The 27,925-nt window shown below is 45.6% G+C and overlaps 1 protein-coding gene across 3 annotated transcripts in view; it reads right to left on the bottom strand.

The window, feature by feature from the left end:
- The window catches only part of WDR38 (WD repeat domain 38), a 31,760-nt gene extending 5,655 nt beyond the window's left edge, over positions 1-26,105 (bottom strand). The window contains exons 1-8 of one of the 3 annotated variants that reach the window (XM_069241733.1): positions 25,829-26,105; positions 16,622-16,742; positions 13,585-13,701; positions 6,227-6,324; positions 4,680-4,760; positions 3,647-3,769; positions 1,779-1,928; positions 380-427 (exon numbers count right to left, since the gene is read on the bottom strand). In XM_069241733.1, coding sequence (XP_069097834.1) covers positions 380-427; positions 1,779-1,928; positions 3,647-3,769; positions 4,680-4,760; positions 6,227-6,324; positions 13,585-13,701; positions 16,622-16,742; positions 25,829-25,897 — 807 coding nt within the window. In that variant the 5' untranslated portion in view covers positions 25,898-26,105. The remainder of the gene's footprint in view (positions 1-379; positions 428-1,778; positions 1,929-3,646; positions 3,770-4,679; positions 4,761-6,226; positions 6,325-13,584; positions 13,702-16,621; positions 16,743-25,828) is intronic. The other 2 variants (XM_069241732.1, XM_069241731.1) reach the window with 2 other exon arrangements.
- Between the last annotated feature and the right edge of the window lie 1,820 nt (positions 26,106-27,925).

Genomic DNA, 27,925 nt, shown 5'->3' with positions numbered 1-27,925 from the left:
CCTTGCCCTAGTGCTCGCATCCTGTCAATCAGGTGTAATCTGTAGCAGATAAGAGCTTTTTAAACATTTTGCTCTAGATGCCTTAGTTCACCTTAAAGTGGGTATTATGACACCTTGCACTAGCCAGAAGAGAATGATCTTAATTGTAATAAATGCAGTGAGCGCTGTGCACAATATATTTTGGTTCTTGTATTTGTATTGGTGCGGCTAGTGTAGGGGCAGCGGAGTGTTTTACCAGCATGAGCAAGGGCTATCCAGATTGATCAACAATAGTTCTAGGAGTGTTTTAATTTTTAGTGAAGTTGGTTGATACATGAAAATAAACTTTAATTGTTTTTACTACGAAAACAACTTTTCTATATACAGTTTAGTAAGTTACCTCTAATGTTGTTAGGCACTTTCCAGTTTCACAATCCCAAACATTCACCTGTAAAAAAATAAAGACAAATTAAAAACTTAGTTAACTTTGAACAGAATAATACAAATATTGTTGATAATTAAGCATCATAACCCAGGAGGAAAGTATTATGAGTGTTTTTGGGTACAAATAGTGCCCGGGTGAATGTATTTATTACTAGTGGAATTAACTGATGCTTTTTCTCTAATAATAACTTGCTTTTTTTAGTGTTTCCTACTGCTCTTCTGTTGTAAGTCTGTAAATAATGTGCTACTATCATTTTACCCAATTTAATGATACTAACCCTCTGAAAGATGTAAAACTAACAACGATTTTACCACGTTGTAGTGATTAATTCATTGCTATTCAATGGTGTAAAATTTTGTGATTTCATGATATTGAATAACACTTTTTTTTCCATAAGATTAACATATAGGTTTCTGGGATCACCCATGTTAGTGAGACACCATGTTTCTATTAAAGTGCGTTACAGTTACAAATCATTATCTTCAGGTTTCCTGGCTCATTTTCTCTCCTAGAAAGCACTGATTTGCGAGGTGAAAGGTGTGCACTGTGACGGAATCGTTTGGGGGAATTACCTGTTGCAAGACACATTTATGAAATTGAAAATGGCATTGGATTATGTGGAGGAAAGTGACCCTTGTGAGTTAAGTATTGGGATGAACGTCAAATCTGTAATGGTACCTGGTGACACTACACCCTATTTAAAACCGAAGGTGAATATTGATAAAATTAAATTTCTAAAAGTAATAAAACATGAAAAAACACCAAAATATATCAAGAGATATAACAAGGAGATAATGTTAGTGTAATCTGTAAAAACAGTGAGTAAATGAAATTCCCTGCGTAAATAAAAATAAAATAAAAACAGTTTTTATTGAAATTATTTTATAAAGCTAAAGAGAAGTAGAGAGAGAGTGAGGTAAGAAACAGAAAGTGAGAAAAGAAAAAAACATAACAAAAAACAAGATACATTCTAATAGTAAGTAGTCCAGGTAACACATGCAAATGCAATTAAATTATTAATTACAAGAAATATTTCAAAGCAGAGTGAAACAAACAACATCTTTACTATTTCATACTGTAGAAAATATATAGTATAGTTTGAGAGAATAATTCAGCATCGAAACCTAATTTGCGAGGTTTAATATAACATTCTTTTACCACAACTGGATTAGTACTTAATTAAGGGTTTCTTTTTGGTAGGCTTGCTCCTGCTGACGGGTCTCTAGTTTGTGTTTTTTAATTTGTCTGCCATCTTAAATTTAACAAGGGCAAGGGTTACAAATGAACCGGTCACCCTTTACACATGATGACACTTTGAGTAAAAGTAAGTTGCTTTTCAGCACAAGTGCATTACCATCTCATCATATCCTGCTGAGGCCAACAGAATCCCATCCTGGGAGAATGCCAAGCTCCTCAGCCAGCCCAGATGCCCTGTCAGCAGGAAGATGAGCGCCCCCTTGTGGGGACTCCACACGCGCACAGTTTTGTCCCAGGAACCAGTGGCCTACAGAAACAAAAGTGCATCAGTAAAGTGGCATAGTGTCTACTTTTAATAGGAGCGGAGACCGGCTGTGCGTATTTGTATCATACAGAAATCAGATTTGCCTCAGTTAAAAAAAATGACTATGGTCCACAAGTTTTTTTTAACCTTATTATTGGTCTTGTGTGTTCTTTAAAATGTACAATGCATAGGGAAACAGCAAATCTGTCAAAGCCGAACACATCCCCAGGCCGCGATATTCACTTTGAAGCAGATCAACCTTTTAGTTGAAAAAACTTTGCAGTCTGGAACTTGTAGTTTTGCATTTTCCTTTCTAAATATGGCCCTCTAAGGCCAATCACAAAGAGTGCTTTTACTGGAATAAAAATAAATTTGCTACAGATCTCCATGGTAACATAGGGCCTGTGGTCACTTATGATTTTTCACGTTTACACCAGAGTAGGCGCGAGCAGCCCTGGTTACGGTATACGTTTGGCTTGATGTTAGATAATGTACTGCCCCAAGATTACTGGTTTAAGTTAAATCCTGTTAAATCATGATTAAAAGTCACCATCTGGCTTCTGTTTGGCTGACCATTGAATTTAAAAAGTGATTTTGATGATCCCCATACAATTTGTAAGGGGTGGACTACCCACCATTGTACTAAGCCACCATCTCAGGTAAATATCCATGAGCGTGTGTTACTGACCCTCTTACCAGCGAGAGGCTTGGGGGTCTTGATTTCCCATCCATTCCCACTTCAGAGTCTAATAGAAGATCCAGTATGGAGGGCTCAGTAATACCAAAGCGTCAGGGTTCAGTACTGAGTGAGTCCTTTAAAGTTTTCAGTAGTAGTGGGCGGAGCGTCGGTACAGATGCTTGTATCAGATTCCCGACTTATGAGAACAGACATATTCACGGAGCTACTGAAGGTCTCAAGAATTATGAGAATGTAAATATTCAAAAGAATGCAAAGTGTGGATGTCTTATTACAAGATCTTTCGCTTTATAAAGAAATTTCCTCAGTTTGATGTGTATGTCTTTTCCAACATCAACAAAATCTGTGGTTTTCTTCCAATTTCGCCTTTTCAAGTTCTTATTCAATACCAAATTCCATCTTGGTCAGACTGTTACCTGCTCTGGATAGCACTCCCACAATACGCCCTGCTTCCACTTCAATCGATTGGTCAATCCTCTGTTTTCATTCTATTTGATCTCAAATATTATGATCATATCACACCTTTTGGCTCTGATCTGTGTTGGTTCCCTAGTCCTCTTTGTTTTCAAATGCACCGTCTGTGTATTGTTTTCAAATGAGCCAAGGGAATTACTCCTTCAGGTTCCAAAGGTTTACTCTATCAACCTACTAGACATTTGTGTTCTGCTGGTCAGGGCCTTTTCTTTTGTCCTCAGCTTCCTTATATTGCCTCTTGTCTCAGGATCTTTGTTTTGTTGTTCCCAAAACTCTGTAGCGGCCTATCGGTTTACTTGAGACTTTCTCCAATCCCAACAGCGCTTAAATTGAAAAATTTTCTGCTACTCTCCATTCTAACTCGTGTATAGCTTTACTGTTTCCTTTTGCTTTGCTTGAGTTTAAGGTGATTTCATACCATTTTGTGCCACTTACGTTTGTAACAGCGCGTCGGACAAATGAGCTATACAAATTCACATAAGTAAATAATAACTTGTGCAATGGAGTCTCTACCCCTGACGAAGGCAGCAGCGGAGGGATCAGTTCTTACCATCATTCCCGTCACAGAGAAGCAAATGCAGCTGATGTTGCCCGTGTGTCCTTCAAGTGTCCTACAGCGGCCACCATCCAACAAATCCCAGACTTTAACTGTGTAATCCCAGGATCCAGTGGCCTGAAATACAAAGACAGCTGCAACCAAAGCTCTGTCCCCCCGTCCCAAACACCAAAGAAATAACAACAGTGTAATTATCGAAGTTTCACAACAACACAAAGTGTATCCCAAATAGCGCCTGTACATTTGGATCAACATTTTCAAAATAACTTTGTGACAGAGAATGCCACAAAATAGTAACTTTCATACAAAGCTCAAAACTGGAGGTAGAGAAGGTGTGTAGAGCGATGGTGTAGTTCATCTTGGTGGGAGAGGTGAAATACAACAGTTCTTACATCTTTTGGCATAAATTATGACTGATTGCAGTAACATTCGTGTATCATATTTCTGTCTGTAAAGAGATTTTTTTTAGCATGAACTCTTTCAGTAGTTTCTTGAAAATGTTGAATTTTGGGGGTGCCACTTATGTCCCATATGTCCGGGTTGATGTCCTAATTGCACTTATAGACATTGATTCAGCAAATTGCCAAAGATAGCAGAAGTGACATCATGCACCCTTTGACCCGCAAGTGACTCCTTGCCCCACCCTTAGCCTTTCAAGAGCCTCTGATTTGCTGCTGAGAGGCTAGGAGAAGGGCAAGAACTGGCAACTGCAGAAAGTAAATATCTGTGGACTATCTGACTCTTTTCTGCTGGTGCGGCTGTCTTCATTGCTGGTGAGATCTGGGGTAGCCTGGGCAATGCAAGCAATAGAAAAGTGCAAATGAGGGGCACTAGCCACAGCCCTCTGCTAGCCCTAATTGACTCCCATGATGTCCAAGCCCAATTACAGGACAAAAACCAAGTGAAGGTAGATTCTGTATAGAATCTGAAAACATTGACAAGATATTTCTTACATGGTGCAGTATCTCCAAAAAACTAATTAATTACATTTTGAAAAAGCAGGTCATATCATGTAGAATATCTTTACCATATACTGGCCGTTCAATGAGAAAGAACAGCTTTGGATGACGTCCTGGTGTCCAGAAAAGGTCTTTATAAATTTACCTTGCTGGAAATGGAGAAAAAAAGTGTATTTCAACATCAAATTAGTGTTAAATTGTCTGATCAGGTACATTTACTAATTGTCTCAAGTTATTTTTGAAATGAATTTCATTATTTTGTTTAAAACATTCCCTGTGAAGAAAGGGCATGAGGCAGATGAATTCACATGCTACCAGTGGCGGCCAACACAACTGAAAAGTAGTGGGGCGGGAGGAGGGGAGCACGGGGGCACCCACCATTAGCATGGGGGAGTTTAATAATAAATACATTAAAACTTACCTGGTGCTGCCGGCCACCTCGCACTCCTCTTCCTAGTCCCAGCAGCTTTGGAGACTCCCTGTGCAATTTCTCCACTGCTCTCATGCTATTACCAAGCATGAGAGCAGCGTGGGGATTGGCCTGAGTGGGTTGGTTTACTGCTCGCTGTTTCTCCAACCTGGCTGTCAAATACAGCTCAGTTTGAGAAACCTTAAAGCACATGTCTGATTGGCTGGTCTAAGACAGCCAGTCAAACCGACATGCGCACTTAAATGCACTCCACTCCTCTTCCTCCCCCCTCCCGTGGCCCAGCCCGCCCCTCCTTGCACATGCTGGCTCAGACTCAGCAGCTTAAAAATAAAACAATAATGAAATATCCTTTTATATTTCAGCTGCTGACTCTGAGCCAGTGAGGCGACGCTCCTCTGCCATTGCGGAGGAGCCACGGCTGCATGCCACCCTGTTCTTCCCTTTCCCCTTTACAACCCTACTTTCTCTGGTGTTCCTTCTCATCTCCCACCTCCCCCTTCTGCTCCTCATTAGCGCTTCGAGATGGCCTAAGGGTGGCATTAGCACTATGAAAGCAGCCCACACGACAAGACTATCCATTACTACTCTATCCCCATTCCCTCTTCCCTTCCTCTGCCTTCCCGCAGCACTCTGAAGTGACCCTAAGGTGGCATTAAGTACACCACAGGCTAACAACAAGACAAGACTAATGGGGTCTGTATCCAATGATTCTTGCCGAAGATCTTTCGAAAGGCACGAATGTGCAAGGGCATTGATTATTATGTACAGACGGAGGCACAGGTCTTCATTTTGGGAATCGGGTCTTATTTTCATCATCAGACTTTGACCGAGAGCAAGAGTGAAAGATAGAACAGAGAAAAAAGAGGAAAAGAAAGGTAGGAAAACAGTGACATACCGAGAAAACAGAGAGAAAAAGAATATGCAAAAGTGAGGTAAAGAGACAGAAAGCGCTGGGTGGTGAAACAAATAGACATGAAGTGAACTCAGGACTGGACTGTCTTTGCTGTTTGGTAGCACCAGCATTTGTCAGCACTGCCAGAGAACTCTTAAGAAAATCTTCGGGTTCCCACCCGATGTATTTTAAACAAATTAAGCACTGAGTAAAATCATTTCCTGCTGGGAACCACCCTCAATGGGTGTATCGGAGCTTTAATTACTGGACACCAACATGGCTCTGTACTATACCTGAAGGTCCCACAGGATGGCTGTTTGGTCGCAACCTGCAGATAAAAGCTGTCTGGAGTCAGGACTGAAGCACACCGTTTCTACACTCTTCTGATGGCCTACAAAGAGATGATTTGGAAATGTAGGTTAAACATACAGGAAGACGAGACAAAGCTTAAAAGAATACAATAAACATTATACCGGCACAGCGGTTTTCTGATCTCAACCAAAACCTGCTTGATGGCCTCCCTGACTCCACAATGCCAAGCCTAAAGGGCATCCTACAAACTGCAGCATGTCTCATCCAGGACCCGAAGAAATACCATCACATTAGTCCCATCTTCATGGAACTCCATTGGCTCTCCTTGCCAGTAAACACCATCTTCAAAACCAGCGGCATCAGTTACAAAGCCCAGCGCCCCTGCTTATATTGCAGACAAACTCACAATCTGTTATTGTTCTCAGAACACGTGCAGCCAGAAAACTCGTTCAGGCTGAAGACTAAAGTGTAAAAAAAGAAAAACAGGAAGTAGGCGTTGTCTATGTGAGCACCCAGGATGGGAAACATGTCCATATCCATCAGGCCCCAGCTCTGCTCCAATTTACAAAATAGTCCACAAACCAGCTTGCTCTCCTGTTACTCGTTATCTTTAGGCCTGTCTTTGACCCCGTTGAGTGCTCGACTGCCTTTTGTCTAGGTTTGCGCTATGTAAATACCACACACATACATGTATACAAACATAGAAACGTGAGCAGACTGCCGTATAAGGTGGCCAGATCACTCCACATTGGCTGGACCCCAACTAATCAATCATGTGATTTCCATCTAACAAATCATTGTTATTAAAGGGACTAGTCTAAATTTCTTTGACCACAGCAAGGCATCCCATATTGCATTTTTCAAGGACTGCATTGCTCATGCTCATTGCTGTCCCTCGTAGCACCTGCAAGAAGTGTTATTTAAGGGAAGGTTTGCAGAACCGCTTGAGATCCCGAACTGCCTCTTAGGGCACGCGAGGCTTCTTCTCCAGAGCGCAAGTCTTATTCGGAAGACTCCTGGAGGAAAGCGAGACGACAGCCTAGAGACGGGCTAGTTGGCTGCTTTACATGGACACACATTACTTATGATGGGCACAGGAGACATGATGTCCCTCAGAGGCCAACTTCATGAATGGTTTGTCTACTTTAACTAGGCTTCGTTAGAGCCATGGATGACGTGTAGGGGTAATCAGCAACATTGATTGGTCTTGTGCCTAAATCAGAGGAGGGTCCAAGGAGTCCTCTCCCATGGTTTCACTTCATGCTCCTGTTAAACCCAGAGCAGCTACTGACAGGTGCCTCCTAGTTCTTGGGGTTCTTATCTAGTGTGTAAATCTGATGGAGGAAAGATCTCTCCTGACCACAGCTCATAACGTGCAGCTGAAGCCCTCAATCAATCAATCAGGAATTTGTAAAGCGCACTACTCACCCGTGAGGGTCTCAAGGCCTCACTACCCAAAGGAGCTGGAATAACTCCTAGGTCCAATGCAAGTTCAAACAATAATAGTTTTCAAGCCGTTTAAAACCTCAACATGAAGAAGCAAAACAACAATTTGAAACTAAAGGTTTGTCTAAGGTACCAGAGGTGAACCTCAACTTCACTAGAATGACCCCTTCAGACTGGAAGATTAAAGAACGTGTTTGTTACATTATAGGTCAAGCGTTCACTCTAAAATCACAGTTAGAAGAGTAAATGCCAATCAGTCCTCAGGTGACTAAAACACAGCATTCACTTTAATGCTTTTCTGACCAGTCTCCTGAGGCAAGTATTTATTAACATGGACCCTTCTGCTTTTGGAGAAATCACTATGTATTTTTCAGTTTTAGTAATTCTGACAGATTGTCAAAAAACATTAGTAAAAAAACATACACATGCCCCTCCTTCACGTTGTTCATTTTTACGTCCTGTTATTAACATATGCTACTACAAGATCTTAGCGCTCATGTGGGCCTCTTCAGGACATCTGATAAGACTTCCGAGCTCCACCTCTCTTCAGGACACCTGATAGGGCTACAGATCTCAAAGTAGGTCTCTTCAGGACATCTGATAGGGCTGCAGAGTTCCAGATGGGCCTTCTCCTGACACCTGATAGTGCTGCAGAGCTCCAGATGGGCCTTCTCCTGACACCTGATAAGGCGGCAGAGCTCCAGATGGGCCTTCTCCTGACACCTGATAGGGCGGCAGAGCTCCAGATGGGCCTTCTCCTGACACGTGATAGGGTGCAGAGCTCCAGATGGTTCTTCTCCTGACACCTGATAGGGCTGCAGAGCTCCAGATGGGCCTTCTCCGGACACCTGATAGGGCTGCAGAGCTCCAGATGGGCCTTCTCCTGACACCTTAATAGTGCTGCAGAGCTCCAGATGGGCCTTTCCCTGACACCTGATAGTGCTGTAGAGCTCCAGATGTGCCTTCTCCTGACACCTGATAGGGCTGCAGAGCTCCAGATGAGGCTTCTCCTGACACCTGATACTGCTGCAGAGCACCAGATGGGCCTTCTCCTGACACCGTATAGTGCTGCAGAGCTGTAAATGGACCTTCTCTGGACACCTGATAGTGCTGCAGAGCTCCAGATGGGCCTTTCTGGACACCTGATAGCGCTACAGAGCTCCAGATGGGCATTCTCCTGACACCTGATAGTGCTGCAGAGATGTAAATGGACCTTCTCAGGACACCTGATAGTGCTGCAGGGCTCCAGATGGGGCTTCTCATGATACCTGATAGGGCTGCAGAGCTCCAGATGGGCCTTCTCTTGACACCTGATAGTGCTGAAGAGCTCCAGATGGGCCTTCTCTGGACACCTGATAGGGCTGCAGAGCTCCAGATGGGCCTTCTCTGGACACCTGATAGGGCTGCAGAGCTCCAGATGGGGCTTCTCCTGACATCTAATAGTGCTACAGAGCTCTAAATGGTCCTTCTCCGGACACCTGATAGTGCTGCAGAGTTCCAGATGGTTCTTCTCCTGACACCTGATAGTGCTGCCGATCTCCAAATGCGCCGTCTCCGGACACCTGTTAGTGCTGCAGAGCTCCAGATGGGCCTTTCCCTGACACCTGATACGGCTACAGAGCTCTAAATGCGCCTTCTCCAGACACCTGATAGTGCTGCAGATCACCAGATGGGCCTTCTCCTGACGCCTGATAGGGCTGCAGAGCTCCAGATGGGCCTTCTCCTGACACGTGATAGTGCTGCAGAGCTCCAGATGGGCCTTGCCCTGACACCTGATAGGACTGCAGAGCTCCAGATGCGCCTTCTCCTGACACCTGATAGGGCTGCAGAGATCCAGATGGACCTTCTCCTGACACCTGATAGGGCTGCAGATCTCCAGATGGGTCTCCTCCGGACACCTGATAGTGCTACAGAGCTCCAGATGGGCCTTCTCCTGACACGTGATAGTGCTGCAGAGCTCCAGATGGACCTTCTCATGACACCTGATAGGGCTGCAGAGCTCCAGATGGACCTTCTCCTGACACCTGATAGGGCTGCAGAGCTCCAGATGGATCTTCTCCTGACACCTGATAGTACTGCAGAGCTCCAGATGGACCTTCTCCTGATACCTGATAGTGCTGCAGAGCTCCAGATGGGTCTTCTCCTGACACCTGATAGTGCTGCAGAGCTCCAGATGGGGCTTCTCATGATACCTGGTAGTTCTGCTGAGCTCCAGATGGGCCTCTTCAGGTCACTTGATATAGGGTGACCGGATCTTGAGCACCAAAAACCCGGACATTTTGCAAATAGAAGGAGTCCATTTTTACATCAATGGAGCATTGCAGAGTGACAGCTCTCATAAAGTCGAAACGCTGAAGAAGCACTATGAAAAAAAAAAAATGTATTTTTTAAAACCAGCATCATATCTGTCAATTAAAGTGCTTACTTGTAACAACTTCTAAATAGCCTTGATTTGCAACACCTCAAAAAGTGCCTCTCGCTATTTTCAGTCGACCCCCTCTAAAACCTGGGACATAAAGCAATTTGCTGAAATCTGCTGGGACAGCTGGTGAAAAACCCGGACTTTCCCGACAAATCCGGAATGCCTGGTAACCCTACCCGATAGGGCTGCAGCGCTCCGTGTAAGCCTCTTTAGGACATCTGATAAGACTTCAGAGCCCCACCTCTGTTCGGGACAGCTTATAGGGCTCCGTGGCTTCACATGGGCCTTTTCAGGCCACCTAATAGGGCTGCAGAGCTAGATGTGGGCCTCTGCGGGACACTTAATAGGGCTGCAGAGCTCTGTGGCTCCCGGTCTCTCCCAAGCCAGCTTCCAGATGCTGACAACCTTACACACCAGCTTCGATGCGCGACATCACAGCTATCTTGCTGATGTCACTGCCTCAGCACAGCCTCCCTCAGACTGACAATCAATTCCAAACCATCCCAGAATAAATGCTGTTCCTAGAACAAATAAATCTCTGAAGCTACGCAAAAAACAAGTCCAGACAGAATACAGAAAAAAACACTCTGCCAGCTTTGAGTCTCACTTTTCACCTGAAAGGTAATCAAACGCAGAAACTCTTTATGAAAACATTCTTAACTTCTTGAGATGGTCCTAGCGGGCATCAGCGTATGCGCCATCGTAAGTCTGCCGAGTGGGGGCGCTGTTGTGTTTTATTTAGAACTGAGTTCACATCCCTTTGGTTGAAACACATTCACCGTGGCGAGTATGAATAGACTACCGGTATCAATAATTCACTTTCGTGTCCCTGTCATTAATAAATACTCTCTGCCTTTGCTTCACGGATCCCCGTTTCTAAAACTTATAATTCCAGAATGTAAAGCTGTCCTGTGCCCCACGTTTTAAACGTATTCACTGGTTTCTCACTCATAGATTTGGACAACCCGTCATGTTGTGGCACCAGATGCCCCACCTGTGCGAAGAGGAACCCCAGGCCTGAAAGTGCTAAGACCAGCACATGGCAGAAACATGCTACACAGCTGTAGGTAACAGGACAGACATTCCTCACGCCCACCCTTCGAGCAGCTGTCAAGTATTCATGCCTCCCGTGCTGGTAAATTGTGTATACCAAACCCAAGCCTCTGTGTCCAGGACTCCTCTGCAACAAACCGGTAAGATAGCTCAGTGACTTTAAAGCCCAATGCTGACCCTGCTAAGGTCATTGGTTAACGAAAGACACCTACAGTATTACCTAGGTACGGGGGGGGGGGGGGGGGGGTGATTCATGAAGCATTTTGCACAGAATGGTTCTGCTCTAGGGTGCAAAATCTCTACTTTGCATTTGTAATTTTCCAAACCTGATTTACACAATTGGGGATATTGGAATGGTAGTTGCTGGGGGGGTGGACTTGACTAAAGGGGTCCCCTCAGCACAGTACCTGGCCTGAGCGTGTCCTGGGGGTAGGGGTGGGGGGACTACAGTTTCGTTACGCTACTGATTTGGAATAACAAAGTACTTATGAAATTATATCTTTGGCTACAATATTCTGACAACCAGCAAAGCAGCTGTTTGCTGAAGGCCCGAGGCCATCATTTGATCCTGTGAGAGGGACCCCCTGAGGTAGCCTGGCACTGCTGCGAGCCCCTGGCATCGTGTGGGCAAGGCCTGGACCGGGGAGGGAGCGTCTCAGCGTGAGAGGTACCCCCTGAGATAGCCTGGCACTACTGTGAGCCCCTGGCATCGTGTGGGTAAGGCGTGGACCAGGGAGTTAGAGGCTCAGCGTGAGAGGGACCCCCTGAGATAGCCTGGCACTGCTGCGAGCCCCTGGCATCGTGTGGGCAAGGCCTGGACCGGGGAGGGAGCGTCTCAGCGTGAGAGGTACCCCTAGAGATAGCCTGGCACTACTGTGAGCCCCTGGCATCGTGTGGGCAAGGCGTGGACCAGGGAGTTAGAGGCTCGGCGTGAGAGGGACCCCCTGAGATAGCCTGGCACTGCTGCGCGCCCCTGGCATCGTGTGGGCAAGGCCTGGACCGGGGAGGGAGCGTCTCAGCGTGAGAGGTACCCCCTGAGATAGCCTGGCACTACTGTGAGCCCCTGGCATCGTGTGGGCAAGGCGTGGACCAGGGAGGGAGCGGCTCAGCGTGAGATGGCCCTTTACCTCCGCGAGTCTGACAACCAGCTGGCATGAGCTGTGGATGTTACCCTGCAAAAGATACACGGCGAGGTGGGCAGTCACCCATGTGAGCCCCTGCTTTACCCCTGCAGAAATGGGGTGTGTTGGGGGCAGGTACAGCCGTTGGCCTGCTGCCTTCTGATGCACAGCTGTGTCTGTGCTCCAGCGCCCTCAAAGCGCTGATCACAAGCGCAAAGAAGGCGCAATAACCCCCATCCCCAGAGGACACCCATGGATGTCCTCGGGAACAGCACAAATTCACTACATCCTTCTGTGATGAGGGCTCTTGAGCACCGCCCGTTCAGTGCACATACCCTGGCGACTGATACTGCCCCGGCCTCCCTTTCACTATACAGGACTGTGTGGCGCTCCCCTCCTGAGTCAGAGGGGACCACACACAACTTCACCCCTTGGGGCCCCCAGAACTCGCACAAGGGACTGTGAACCGTAAGGTACCGACCCACACCAGAGCACCAGTAGAACCAGTAGAAAGTGGGCAGAATACCTGCTTAATCCTGGACTAAATGTCTTTATTTATAACCCTGATCCCCGCATGCGCCGCCCCTACAATGGAAGGTGTTAATTGCGAATTTCCAAAGGCAACCAACGCCGTCGAGCTCCTTAAAGAGGCTGCGTGTTTACTTATTATGTAAGTCACATGCATTTAAAAAAAAAATAACAGTCCTTTGGAAAACTTTTTATTGATTACAGTCCCTTTTCTGCCTAAACTAGACACGTAACCCCCACTCCGGCGTCGAGAGTAGCCACGACTCCTCCCTGAAGCTGGCCGGCGTGTCTGGGCCCCGCAGGCCCCAGAGAACAACCTAGACAATATATAAACTCAATATTTGCTGATTTCGGCAATAATTGCTTATGACCCAATCTTGTTTCACAAAGCCGCGGTGCCACGGACAAGATTTGTTAACCATCTTTGGAACGAGGAGACTTGGGTTTGAATCCTGGCTCATGCCTACACCATGTGTGATTCTGGTAATATTCATGTCTTTAAAAGCCACATTCTCCTCATGCGCCAACAGCTGGAAGCCTTCTTTCAGAGTCTGTGCTATACAGGAAGACTGAGGGAAACACCTTTTTCTTTAATTAACCTGCTTCTATCTGGACCTTTAAGAACAATCAAGCTCCCCCATGGAACACTCCAGTGATGTTGGCCAAGATGTGTTGGCCATGTGGACCAGCATGTAGAGACAATTACCACTGGGTGTATATTTGCTTGAACCCCGAATTACTGTGGTGCAAGACTCCCCTACTTACACACCCATCAGTGTATGCAGACACTCTGCGGTGGCAGTCCTCCACACCCTCACGGAGCAGTCGTAAGAGGCGCTGGCGAACATGGTGCAGTCAGGAGAAAAGCAGCAGGCATTCACTGGCCCTGGAGGGAGGCAGAAGGCACCGGGGATTCATTTATATTTTACATAGAGCACAAAGCAGGCGATAGAGTACACTGAAGCAGTATAGAAACATGGCACCGCTCCCTCTCACATGCATCACCCTGCACAGATGTGCCATAACAGCTCCCAGCACCAAGAAATGACACAAGTCCCCCATTTCAGACAACACACATCCACACGGGGCCATCTTTAGGCGAGGGCAAGTTAGACCTGGGCCCAGGGCGCCTTGCATTAGATTGGCGCCCTGAACTTACCTTCCAATGGCTTTTAATATATATATATGTTTGTTAATTCCAGGCTACCAGCGCCTGTTCATTATCTTCTGGCCTCTCAATAAATATTTTTTCCCTTCCTTTAGCCACTTATTTTGCACCTGTTAACATTTCTCTACCTCCATATTCTTTGTCCCTCAAAAGCCTACCCCATGAAATTTGGCTGAGAGTATAAGGGCGGGGAGCTAAATGGGAAAAGGCCGACCCTGTGTCCATACATCCAACACAGGTCCAATACAGTTCTGATAGATCAACTAGATGGCAGTCTACAAATTCACAACAGCATCCAACCTGCAGACCTACATCCATCCTTTACCTCGTCAATAAGGACCATCCCATCTAGCCCACATTCAGAACAGAGATGGAAACCCTTCCCTTGCAACGTCAACACTAAGCTGACGGCCGCTTGTACTTGGTAGCCTCAATGTTACAAAGTTAGGCCCATATTAATACTTTCTTTGCGCCGGAAGCGGCGCAAATTTACAAAATACAATTATATTTTGTAAGTTTTCGCCGTTTTTGCGTCAAAAAATAACGCAAATGTGGCGCAAAGAAAGTATAAATATGGTTAGTCTTCTAATGTTAGATTCAGGAACTGAGTACATATGTTACTCCCTCGACCTTAGGCCACGACACAACCCAACTGGTGGCTGAAGAGTTCCTCATATGTTGACTAGTTAGAGCCACACAGTTTTCTAAGCGTTGCCACAGCATTAGTGCAGCCATACCTTCTCACAAACCAATACATAGAAAGTTAGATTACACATACCACTGGCACACAGCACTGCATCAAATCACGAATAATTGATTAAGGATCCGTGGTCTGTGAAGAATCCTGACCGCATGATACACACCCTACTCAGCCAATTTCCAATATGAGCCATTACTAAAAAAACACCACTGGACAGACCGATCCGCTCTATCTAAGCAAAAGGACAATGGACCACATTGACTCGGGACAACATGAAGCGCGTCATTCCCCCACCACATTAGTGCTGGTAGGCAGGGGTGTAGCCTCAGGCCAGCATTGTCTATTTGCATTTCTACCGAATTAAGAATGCACATAATTTACATTTCTTAGATAACATGGCACGTGATGGAGATGCGCTCTACCTTTGTAAGTTTTTGGAGAGCACTGTGTACTTTTACACCAATGACCCCGACAAGCCCACGTGAGGTTCTCACACTTTTAGTGACCCCCACTGGCAACAGAGCTGGGCTCTAATGTAGGTGGGCTCATCTAAAGTCACCCCATTTACTGAGAGTGGCTACAGTTCTTAGTGAGCAGTAGAAACCTTTTTACCTGTACCCCAACAAGTTTCTTGGTGTAAATCTCTTCTCAGTTCCCTTTAACTTGGGTCTTTTGCCTTCATCATGGATGAACGCTGCCTTGATTGAAGGTCGAGTGTGAAGTCCTACAGTTGGGATGTCCATCATGTCTGTATGGATCACCTGTCTGTCAAACAATAAATCAGGCCCTTGGAATATTTCATGAATTCCTTTTCTGAACAATGTGTAAAATCTTCTGGTGTTTAGGACATAAAGAACATAGGACTGCAAGATGGACCATTTGGAGCCATTGTTAATTATGTTGGGGAAGTACGATGGAGGGCACCTCCGAAGACCCCCACTTTCTACCCTGAGGACTTTGGTTCTTATTACATCAGCTGCTCATGCATATTGCATATGGAATTTGGGGACTACCCTAGATATCCAATGATTGTATATAAGTGACATTCTGGCATGGATTATGAGTTTATCAAGGAAGTAGGTGCAATTTTTTACATCTGATAAAATCGGACTCCTACGCGTTTTGAATATATCGGGTGGAATAAACATAACATATCCTGGGGGAGATTCAGGAAAAGTGGCACTGCACCTAGTGCACTTTTCTTATGCCCCTTAGCGCCCCCTAACGCCACCATGTGTGCACAGAATTTAAAATACGGTGCACCATGGCGGTAGTCAGGAGGACAAGCGTAATAATTTTTTATGCTAGTCCAGCGCTTTGCAGGATTAGCGTAAAAAATATGACGCTAACCCTGCCAAGCACCCACAGGCCCATTGAAAACAGTGGGAGCCTCTTTTTAACGCCTGCACATAGCAGGCCTTAAAAAATGCCGATACAAATGGCGCAAAGAAATCTCATAGATCCCCTTGCGCCATTTTTAGGACCCTCCCTAGCGGCTGAACGCCCCCTTGCATACAGTATGCCTGGCGCAGGCATCATGTGGCGCACGGGTTTACAAACTTGCATAATGCAAGCATTGCACCACTTTGTAAATATGGGGCAGGGAAAATGCCACTTTAGCGCCTTCTTAGTTTAAAAAAATTGCACTATGGAGGCGCTAAGGTGGCGCTAGGGGCTCTTAAATATGCCCGCCCTGAATTTTTGGGGAATGACAATCAAATTTTGGTGCTTGCTGCAATAAAATTCCGCATGGCACTACAAAGTGCGCACTGTTTTCACCTGTTAAATTCCGGCAGCTTTGATCAGATCAAACGTAACAAATGGTAAGGTATTTAGTGCACATGATCATTGTTGAATCAATACCACTTTACAGTTCATGGTCGGAAAACACCGACCAACTCATAACAGGGGCCTCCTGTAGCGGAATTCCTTCGTTACCTGTATGACCTTTGACTTTACATACAAGTTTCCCACTTTTCGCATTCCAGAGGTAGAGGCGGCTGTCATCGGAGCAGGTCAGCAGAATCTGGCAGTCTGGGGAAAACGTGCACGAATTGACCTGGTGGGGGCAGAAAACACATTACACTTATTTAGAAAACTCTGGCAACCCAGGATGGGCAGCGTAGGAAGAAGCAGTGCTAAAGAAACTGAAGGGGGCACCCCGCAAAATACCTGTAGGCGTCCCCACCCTCGGACCCAGTCAGGGCCATGCATGGTGTACTGTGGTGAGGGGGACCCCTGGAGCTCGGGGGCCCTCCGCACCGTGGGGGCTACGGGGGCCTTTGTTAAGCCACTGATAAGTTGTTGTTTCGTGTAAGTTAAAACCTGCCCTTTTGCTTTTTTTGGTTTGGTTGAATAATGCTGCAGCTCTCTACTACAGCGAACCTTTTGTTGATATTTCTACAATACCACACAACACCTGTTCGCTGTGTTTTTCTGTTTCTGGGAGTTGCTCTCCCTTGGTGGGTGGTCTGGATCTTCACCAGCTATGAGTGTACTGTGAAAGAAGCAGACTTTAAAGGGGAAGCACTGAATAAAGAGTGCAGAGACAGGATATGGGGCCAGTGCGTCTGGTGGGGCTGCAGTTTGGCTTCAAGGAACCAGCACACAGCACATGCTCGGTCTCCCAGCAGGTATAAGGATCTGTCTCGGGGATGATGCCTGTTTTTATAGCGTCAGATATGTTTACCAAGACCACATTTGCAGACAAGCTGGACAGAAGGCACGTGAATATATAGTGATGCCTGGGTAGACAGATATAAGGCAGAAACCTCCCACCAAGCCCCCGTGTTCTCTCATGACATTATCTCCTGCAATAACTCTGCATTTGCTCTTTCACAAAAATGATGTATTGTTGAAAACCTCTGTCATCATTACATGTACCAAGAGGTCTATTTGAACTCATATTAACAAGAGATATACCCCCATCACTTCCTTCCCTTTAATAATTTTGTTTTCTGGAAATACCTCAAGCGGTGGCAATTCTAGCTCCTAGAAAACCTGCACTTTCTGTACTACAAAGGATGAGGCAGAGATGTATGTGTTCTGCAGCAGGTGTGCCACCCCCCACAGTCCAGCAGACCTAAGCTTTCTTTTAGACTCATGTATCCAGGATAAGAAATATCCCCTCTCCTCTTCCCACTGTAGTCATAGTCCAAGGTACAGCAAAGGTTCACTCTACACACCGAGCTGCTGATGGTCATTTCATAGAAAAACCTGAGAAGAGTGGACTAAATCCGTGCAGTGAGATAACATCTCACCACATAGAGGTGCACTCTGCCTGTAGGGGACAGAAGAAAAGAGTCCAGTGCTCTGGGCACAGGAAGAGAATGCAAGCTTACCCTGCCATGCCTGACTCAAGAATGAGGTTCTTTGCCATCATCATGTTGCAAAAGTGGACCCACCTTGATGACCCTATCCAAGAGGTCCTGAAATGTTTTAATGCTCTAAAGTCATGGCTCCTCTCCTTTCTCATGTTGTGGTTACCGTACCTCCTAGTGGTGGCACTGGTTGGCACCTGCTTCTACGTGCACGCTCGTACCATGCATGAGTCATTAGCGGCACACTCCATTCCCTGCACCAATGTGTACACTGAGCGATTCCCTATTTCCACCAATGGGTGTGGATGAGAACTGCTTCTCTTGCCTCAAGGACTTCGTAAGGCATGGTCACCATACCTCCTGGATCTTCCAATCTGGTTTTTGCTGTTATTCGATCCATTCTATGTTAGGTATCTTTTTCCAGAATGAGCCATGCAAGGCTTGTGACTGACTGCAGCAGATGAATCACATCATGCCCACCTCTCGTTCGTGGAACAGACACCCAGGGCACCCGGGCGCTCTCTGTGCCACCAGCAATACCAGCTCCCTCCAGAACTGGCTGACTGGCATGCAGAGTAAGGATTCACCAGCCCTGCCGCAGACACTGGATTTCATCATTAGGAAGATGCGTCTAGATGTAAGGACAAAGTCTTTCGTCACTGGTGGTTCCAAGCGGCCTTTTTTACAAGACGTATAGAAGCACCCCGTGCTGGGATCCATCCCCTTCCACATGAAGTCACCATCATCAACCCTGTATAAGCAGTCCGAGTAACCTCAGTAAATGCAAAAATTAAACAAGTATCATTGTGCCAGCTTCATCCAGTTGCCACAATCCAAATAAGGTGCGATGGGGGCGAGGGGGTCAAGTTGCTGTTGCACCATAGGATCCCCAACGTCAAAAAGAAAACCAGGAACCTCTGTATTTCAGGCACACCCTGTTGTGTTCTAAAATAGTTTTAGATAGCAAGCAGGGTAGTTTGTAGTACGCCTCCCACCCATTACCCCTGACATGGGTTGCTGTACTGTGCTAGGAAGAGCAGTTTGGGAATTCCAAAGCATGCAGGATACGCGAGATGTTATTTTTTAAAATATCAATACATATTTCCGGAATTCTTTTATAAAGGTAACATTTTTATTGTTGTATCTTCAATCCATTGAAACTACTGTCAATAGTACTTAAATTGCTGAAGATCCAAGCCACATACACCTTTTTCCAATAATTTCCTTAAATCAACAATTGGATATCATCCTCGATGCATTTCGGGCAGAGCCCTTATTCGGGGAAAACTAATATCACCACAATTAAAAAAAGAAAACATCCACATTTCTATCCAATACCGAACCTAGAGCCAGTCTGAGAAGTGAATATTTACCTCATCCTTTGTAGGACATTAAAAAATGGTTCAGTCGCATTTTCCATTGAAAATAAATTTTTTGATTTGCACGTAGCCTTCGACTCCATTGAAGAATTTGCATGAAAATTGACAAATCACAAACTTAGCCATCAAAGGTCTGGTATGCTGATTTTTATGCAAATTACTGCAGGGGAATAAAAATGGGGGAAGTGAAAAAAGACGTGTTTTCACATTATAGCTCTCACAGAAAGTTTTGTTCACCTACAGCCCGAATGTCTGAACTCATTTACACCAACCTTAGCACGAAATTACAACTTTACTCAGAAAGCATGCCTTTGTTGGTTTTGGTGCAAATGAGTTTAGAGAATTTTGAAATGTTAGTGTTTAATAAAGTTGCTCAGCGCCTTAAAGGGATCATTGTATTTCTCTGCCGTTTGGGATGTGTCAAGTATCTTGGGCCTGGGAATCTTTTCTCCCATTGTCCCTTTCAGAACCGTGATACCAAAGCAGGAACTGGAGTACCAAGAGATCTGATGGGCTGCTGCAAGAGAAATAATTCTATTGAGGCAGCCCATACAGGACTCACAGCCCCCATGTCCAGTATTATTTTAAAAAGGGCCTATAAGAGGTAGGGTAGGTACCTCTGACTCCTAGGCCAAAGCGGAGGATCTCTCAGAGTCCCCCTTAGATTACATTTTTTTTAAATGGACAAAAAGTCCAGTTTCTGACTCACAAATCTCTGACACCTAAAATGACAACCATGGACTATGGTACTGTTCCTGGTACCGCAGTACCTTTCAGTACCCCAGCACCCGGCCATCATCTTAGGTGTTGTAATAGGACTCGCAGTTCTGGGGCAAGCTTTAGGGTGTGGGGCTGGCCCTGGATTCATGAATCCTATATGGAATTTGTGAATCTGAGAAAAAACCATGGAAGTCATGGCCCAAGGCCAAGCACTATTGCTCAGCCCCTGCACTTTGTCTGCAGGCCTTCCCTGCCATCAACCCCAAGGACACGCGCAGTTGGCATTGGCTGCCCACAGCGGGTGGGGCACAGGGCCGAGGCTAATGCATTGCAGGAGTTATTTTTTCAAGGGTGGATTCAAAATTTTTAGAAGTGCAAAATAGACTTCAAAGTGAAAGAAACTGACAGGTTACACTACCTGCAGCTCAGGAAGAGGGACCTTCATCTGCCAGAAAAAGAACAACCTCGAGAGAATTACCTCCCCTTTTAAAATAGGTAACAACTCACTTGGGATCAAGAGGGTTGATTTCAGGTATTTTAGGCACTTATGCGACAATGCAGGTATAGGTTGCTAGGGAAAACAACAAATCATTTCTCCCCTTACCTACGTTTCGAATGTATGTGCATAAATTGAAGAGTGTCATTAAACTTTAGTTTTTATCAAAATGTGATTAGTCATTAACATTTGTTCATCATAACACCGCATCTCCTACTAAACTCATCAAACGTGATTTGCAACAATAGTGGGAACCCAAAGACAACCTATATTTTACATATAACACTATTTCCCATATTAACTGGGATTATGGTTTTCCACATCAGTCCATCATTGTGAATACTTAATTCATCTAAATCCAATGCATTGTGTAAACAGTAATCTCATTTATGTTTATCGAGGCAGTGTTTTCGTTGTCCGATATGGTCTCCTTTATCTTCTTCTGGACTCATTGATGATCAGACTCATACATGTGTGAAAGATTTACTAAGCTTTTCCCAAGAGAAATCTTTTGGTGGTTCCAACATAGGCACATTAGACCAGAGGGAGATATCTCTGCAGAGAGAAATTCAGAAGAGGACTGGGACAGGCTAAGGAGATAAATTCACCTTAATTTTAGAGGCATTCCTATTAGCTGGATATGGAACAGTGGCACTCTTCCCAGGAGAGGTGCATCACATGTTCTCTGATATAGCAGACAAGTGCTGGGACTGCACCATACTAGTTGGTTCAATGATTTGTATGTGGTGGATAACTATATTGTGGAAAGAGGTCCTTAGTCACATCAAAGCATGACTCGGATATCCTGTGTTTGAGAAGGCGGCTTAGAATTGCTGCCTCGGAAGGGTCTGGATTTGTATGAAATTAATGCACTTAATAGATTCCTACTGATGTGGAAGACTGGGGCTGTCAAACCTCTCACATGGCCACAGCATATCCCAGTGGTTTAACAAACTTTGGCAATTGTTAGCGTTTGAGAAAATTTCTCATTACTTACGACACGAGGATAGATACTCTGGGAAAAATGTAGACCGCTGATTGACTATTGCATGTGTATTTTGGGAACCTTTACGATTCACAAGACAGGTTGAGAGTGATACACAACTTGACTGTCATGTTAGGTGTGCTAGCAATATACCATGGAAGAAGAGGACTCTGAAGGCGGTGGTATTTGTTTAAATAGTAAGTGAACGTTTCTTATATTTTACTGTCACTTGATTAACATCAACAAAATGAAAATCATATGTGGCAGTGGTGGAGGTGGGTAGGATGATGGAGAATATCAAAAGTGTTGGAGTCTGTGTGACATTTCTGATTTGTGCCGGGATGCATTTAAACTCTATTAAAAAATATTTGAGCAAAACAATTAAGCCAGTGTGCAGCATTACATTTCTGCTGGAAGTGAAAGTGCTTCTGACAAGCTGGCACATTCTGCAAACATATCCCTGCCAAGCCGGTGGGTATTGGTAAGTGTTGCAGGGTGGTCACTGCTGGCGGGTGGCAAAGGCTCAGCTTCAGTGGATTGATGGGACATGACCATCCTAGACACTTAAGGGCCTGACGTGGAGTTGGGTGCTAATGATAAACTCTTTGGTTTCTAGAGAAAGTGCTAAATCAGAAGGATGTGTAAAATCTGAAGGAGAATGCACTTGTAGTTTGACATATTCCTTGGGAGTATGCAAGAGTTCTCAGAATTTTCTAATAATTGCATTTTTGGGATAGTATTGGGTCTAGGAACTCTGAGTTGGGTTTTCAACTTGAGATCACGAGCACCTAAAGAATAGACGTGTCCCCTGTCAATGGAGAACAGGACAAAAGCACAAGAGATCTCTCTTGATATATTTTTCTATATGGGAAAAGAAGGGAATGTGCTCAGAGCCACCCATACATTTATTCATATTTCTCAGTCCCCCTCACTAGCAAGATAAACCTGACTTTCAGACCTATATTTGGCAATTGGTATGTATTTTTATTTTATTCTTCAAAATACTTTCTGCCAAATGTGAGTTGGTACCCTTTTCAGTGACTGGAGCGTGGATCAGTGGAACTGGTAGCATTCTACTTGCCAGTAACCCTCTGCAGCCTACTTAGCCATTCAAGAAACAGTTGTTGTAATTGTGACTTTGGAATCACCACCTGGTTTGCAATATCATGTTTCACATGTGACAAATAGTTTTGTATAGTCTTTAAGAAAGTGCATTATTTATCGAAGGGGATGATGCACGGGCTGCACAGTGCTGTGATGTGAAGCTCTGCATCTGGTCCTGTGAAGCCACCGATCAGGAGCTGCTCAATGCTGCTCTGCGAGCCACTGGGTTGGTCTGTGCCGCACTCTGTCTGGTCCAGTGTGACTCTCAGTTAAGCAGGAAGAAGTACACTCTGACTCCAGACAAGATTCTAGTACCTTGAGGACAGCAGCTGTGGTTCAGGATCACTCCCACCGAGGGCAGCAGAGGGGAGCAGGTCAGGACCAGTTGGGGTCTGGTCAGCTGGAAGTTAGGAAGGGCCTCTGGAAGCTTATATGTACCTGTAGCTCAAACAGGAGGTCACCCACCTGACTCTTTGAGTCACTTTTGGGATCCTGGGTTCAAGGCAAGCAGGCCCAATCTTCCTTCTTCAAACAACAGGGTAGGCTACTTCTGAATCTCAAGTGTCCTGATTGAAAACTTTTAAAGTGCCACTTTTATACCCAGTACCAACCCATGGGGGCGGAACAAACCCTTTGCCTATCCTCTAACCCAGTTCTGGTCTGTTCTCCCTCTTCCCTGGATGAAACAAAAGACATGGGCGGGCTGGGTCAGGCTGCTTTGTTTGCTGTTCTTTGAAGTATAGTGAGGGCAGGGCACGGTTCCTCCCGAGCCATCCTGGCAGGAAGACCCACTCCCCTCTACACCCAGGCCTTTTGTCCACTGTCTAGCTCCAATACACACTTCCCAGTGGGGGAACCATCAACAGAAGAGGACAGTTCACCACTCCCAAAGAGGCCCCAGAAACGTTAGACAGGGAAATGCCAACTTTATAAAAGTGGCATTTCCAAATAGTAATTAACAATCTGTCTTTACCATTAAGGAGGATTACAAATTACAATTTGAATGAGTTGAACAAGTATTTTTTTCAGCGGTTCCTGAACTGAATTTAGCACATATTAAATGTAATAGGATACATCAGTGTTAGTCCATGGGAGGCAAGCCTTGTCACAGTGAAAAACGGTTTTGGAGGTCTTTTGCATGTCAGGACATGTAAATCAGTATGGAAAAGGCACATTTTGCTAGGGTGAAATGACAGTTTTAAACTGCAGTAGATGCTGCAATGGCAGGCGTTAGACGTGATGTCAGACCTACTTAAGTGAATGGCACAGGGAGTGTTGCAGTATACTTGTGGCATTTAATTTACAGGTCCCTGGTACACATCGTACCACGTACAATGAACTTATAAGTAAACTAAATGTGCCAATTTGGTGTATGTCAATTTTACCATATTTAAAATTAAAAAGTATAAACACTTCACCTCTTGTTGTCAGGGGGAAGTGCACAAAGTTCTTAAACCATCAAAAAAGGGCTTAGCAAAATAAGGGAAAAATCTAGCATGACTCTGCAGAAAGGAAAAATGTACAACAGAGCCCAATAGATGAAAAATATTAGAACAAAAAGACTAACATGTTGTTTTCAAAAGTACTATCTAAATGACACTTTTTTTCTGAGAAATCTAGCTTTTTTTAAAAAGAGAAAGTTGCTTTTTACTCCCCCTTTCTCTCCATTGCATTGCTGGCTCTTTTATTTGTTATTTTTTCAGCTACTGCAGGAAGGAAGCACATCCACATGTTGGGGGATATATTTACAAGCCCCTTGCGCCAACTTAGTGCCACCATAGTGTCATTTGTTTTACACTACGGCGGCGCTAAGGTGGCTTTTCTTCTGCGCCATATTTACAAAGTGGCGCAATGCATGCATTGCACCACTGTGTAACCCACTGTGCCACATTATAGCTGCATCAGGCATAATGTATGCAAGGGGGCGTTCTTGTGCATGGAGGCCCGAAAAAAATGGTGCAGTGAAATTTACAATATTTCACTGCGTCATTTTTCTTTCATTTTTAACTCCTGCCCAGAGAAAGTGTTAAAATGACACAGCCATCAGCTCAATGGGCCTCCCTGTGCTTTGCTGCATTAGCGTCAAAATGTTTGACGCTACTGTAGCAAAGCGCCACAATAGCGTAAAAAATGTTGACCCTATTATAGCGTAAAAAATGTTGACCCTATTATGCTAACGACCGCCACAGTGTACTGTACTGTAAATACGGCGCAACCATGGTGTTGTTAGGTGCCGGTAGGGGGGGCGCAGAAAAAGTGCTGATGCGCCACTTTCTTGTAAATATATTGCACTTTATTGTAAATATGCGCCTTTGTACCTTGCTATGTTTATTTTCCAGTGACTGGGACTTCAACTCACCGGAAAGTGACTGGAAATGCACCTTTGCTTTGTAGGAGATTATATTTTCACTGGCTGATTGTTGGATTCTGCCACATATGACCCTTTGGTTACCATTCTATTTACTGGGCATGCAATTGGGGTAGGAGTCCAGGTGACAGTGTCCCCCCTACTGTGCCTTCTCCCTCGGGGCCCCCTCGAGGCCCCACCACCCTCTCAGTACCCCTCATGGACCCTCACTCAATGATTCATACTTTGTAGCTCGTGTTGGGCATTGTACGAGGGTTCCCAAGATTCATTTATTTGTATTTTGTGCGAGTCTCCCAGGGGCGTAGCTCAAGGGGAGTGTTTGGGGCGTTACACCCCCTAATAAATGTATTTCCTGAAGAATAGTTGGGAACAGGTGCTTTCATTCGGCTTTAGTGAGGGGTCTGTCAGATTTCACCAGACAAAAACACACTCACAGCCTCTCCAACCTGTTCTGAAAGTTCTAAAAAACGTTCATTATGTCTCTCACTTGGTCCCCCTACCAATGCGCCCTCCTCTCGTGTCCGCTGCCTCTTAAGCCCCTCTCGCGCGCCCTGCTTGCCATATAATGTATTTTAACATTAAACGCCAGAGTGAATGTCGGGAAATCGTGATGCTGAGCCCCCCCACCCCTTCAAATCTTACTGACCAACCTACGCCCCAGCCAATGGCCATCTTGGCGCTAGATGAAACTAATACATAAATAAAAAGATACATCACCGTGGGGTTTCCGCCACATTGTGAAGTTGGCACCGACGCCTGCGGTTTGCACTCACCTCGCCTTTGTGCCTCGCAAAATATGTGGTTTGTATAGCGCCGAAGCTCTCCGACGCGTTCCGCCACATGGCGCTGGAGCAGTGCTCGGTCCTGGGGGGTGGGGGGACTCCTCGCCGTCCCTGTGCGTTACATCCACCTCCGGGGCTCGGTAAGCCCAGCCTAGCTCCCCGAGGACACTGCCCGGTGCTAGCGCTCTCTGGGAGGGAGGGGACCGCGGGCCTGGCCCCGCCTGAGGCCTGTGCCGGGGTGTACACAGCCAGCCTGCAGTCCCCTTGGTTACCGAGACTCCTCTCTGCCCGGCCCGCCTCCCGGCCCATAAACAGGTTCCTTCAAACTTTCCAAACAGCCGCTTTCCTCCTTCTAAGGTCGATGTGTCAAACAAATGGCCTTGTTCATCCCCCATCGCTTCCTGCCTGCCATAGGTGACATTCCTCATGCAATAGTTCTTATATTCCATACATGCCACAGACCAAGTTCAGGAGACTCACGATTTCTTAAGCCGAAAATGGCTTAATTTTAACCGGTCTCCGTCCTAAAATCCATCTGCTTCAATAGAAGTCACTAAGGAAAATACACCCCCTCGATTTTTTTTAAACTCTCCCACTGCGAGTTTCAATATGTTGACATGTATGGTATTTGTTACTATTTTACACGAACCACACTAAGTCAGTGGTCTCTGCGGAATCCCAATAGGGGTAGATGGGAGGATCACAGCTCAATAATCAACACTGACAATGGAAACGTAGGCCCATATTTATACTTTTTTAGCATCGCATTTGCGCCGCTTTTTGATTAAAAACGGCGCAAACTTTCAAAATACAATAGGCCCATATTCATACTTTTGTTAGCGACGCATTTGCGCCACTTTTTGATGCAAAAATGGCGCAAATGTAAAAAATACAAATGTATTTTGCAAGTTTGCGCGGCTTTTGCGTAAAAAAATGACGCAAATGCAGCACTAAAAAAGTATAAAAATGGTCCCTAGTATGTGTGACCAGGTCGGCTCCACTACTCAAGAGCCACAGACACTACTGGTCTCCAGATTTATCTTGACTGAAACTTGAAATGAGAGATTTCCAGATGTCCCGTCTGCCCTACTTGAGGCACATTGATGTCTATGCGCTCGAAGTTGGACGCACAGGACACCCACCACTTGTTTGCCTATGTCCCACAGCTCCCAAACTCAAAATCAGGCCCTTTGTAACAGTACGCTCCTGTGTGATTCGCTGATATTTCGAAGGTCTGTAGAGCTTTGCCCCAACATACAATGGAAGAAGTAAACAGCACCAGGAACATAACCAGATGGATCATTTTAGTGGGAAGTCTAGAAATCAATTTTAGGTCTCACCTAAGACAGTGCCTTTGCTGTCTCTTGCAAGACCAATTGCTACCTTACGGGGGGCTTAGAGTCTGTCTGTCGCTTAATGCTTCACTGTCACTCTCATTTATTTGCTTCTTATTAATCTGCTTACAAAGGTTTCCTTCTTTTTTGTGTGTTTGTCCCTCCCCTGGAGCATGGATGCATTACTGTATCCATCCACTGATCGCTTATTCAGGTTCTACTTTTGATCTTTTTGGTTACGTGCTCTACAACAGCATTCTTCCCCCAGCCCCTACTGTCCTACCTCCATCTGTGCTCTTGCACCAACCCCCACCCAACCTTTCACTGTCTGTCTACCTCCTCCAGCCCCTCCTGCCCTGTCGCCATTGTCCGTTTGCTTGCCTCAGCCCCTCCTGTCTACCCTCCATTGTCCATGTGCTTGCCCCGGCCCCACCCATTGATCCTACCTTGTCTGCGTGCTTGCCACCACTCCCTCCAGCCCACCGTCAGTTGTGCTTCTACTTGCTCTACCTCCCGCCCACCCTTTGTTGTCGGTGTGCTTGCCCCCAACTGCTCTAGCCACCCTCCGTTGTCTGTGTGCTGGCCCCCAACTGCTCTAGCCACCCTCCGTTGTCTGTGTGCTTGCCCCCAACTGCTCTAGCCACCCTTTGTTGTCTGTGTACTTGCCCCCAACTGCTCTAGCCACCCTCCGTTGTCTGTGTGCTGGCCCCCAACTGCTCTAGCCACCCTCCGTTGTCTGTGTGCTGGCCCCCAA

The sequence above is a fragment of the Pleurodeles waltl genome, chromosome 6 (genome assembly GCF_031143425.1).
Source record: "Pleurodeles waltl isolate 20211129_DDA chromosome 6, aPleWal1.hap1.20221129, whole genome shotgun sequence".
Lineage (NCBI taxonomy): Eukaryota > Metazoa > Chordata > Amphibia > Caudata > Salamandridae > Pleurodeles > Pleurodeles waltl.
Note: the sequence above shows the minus strand (reverse complement) of the source record. Positions and strands in the feature narration are given on the sequence as shown.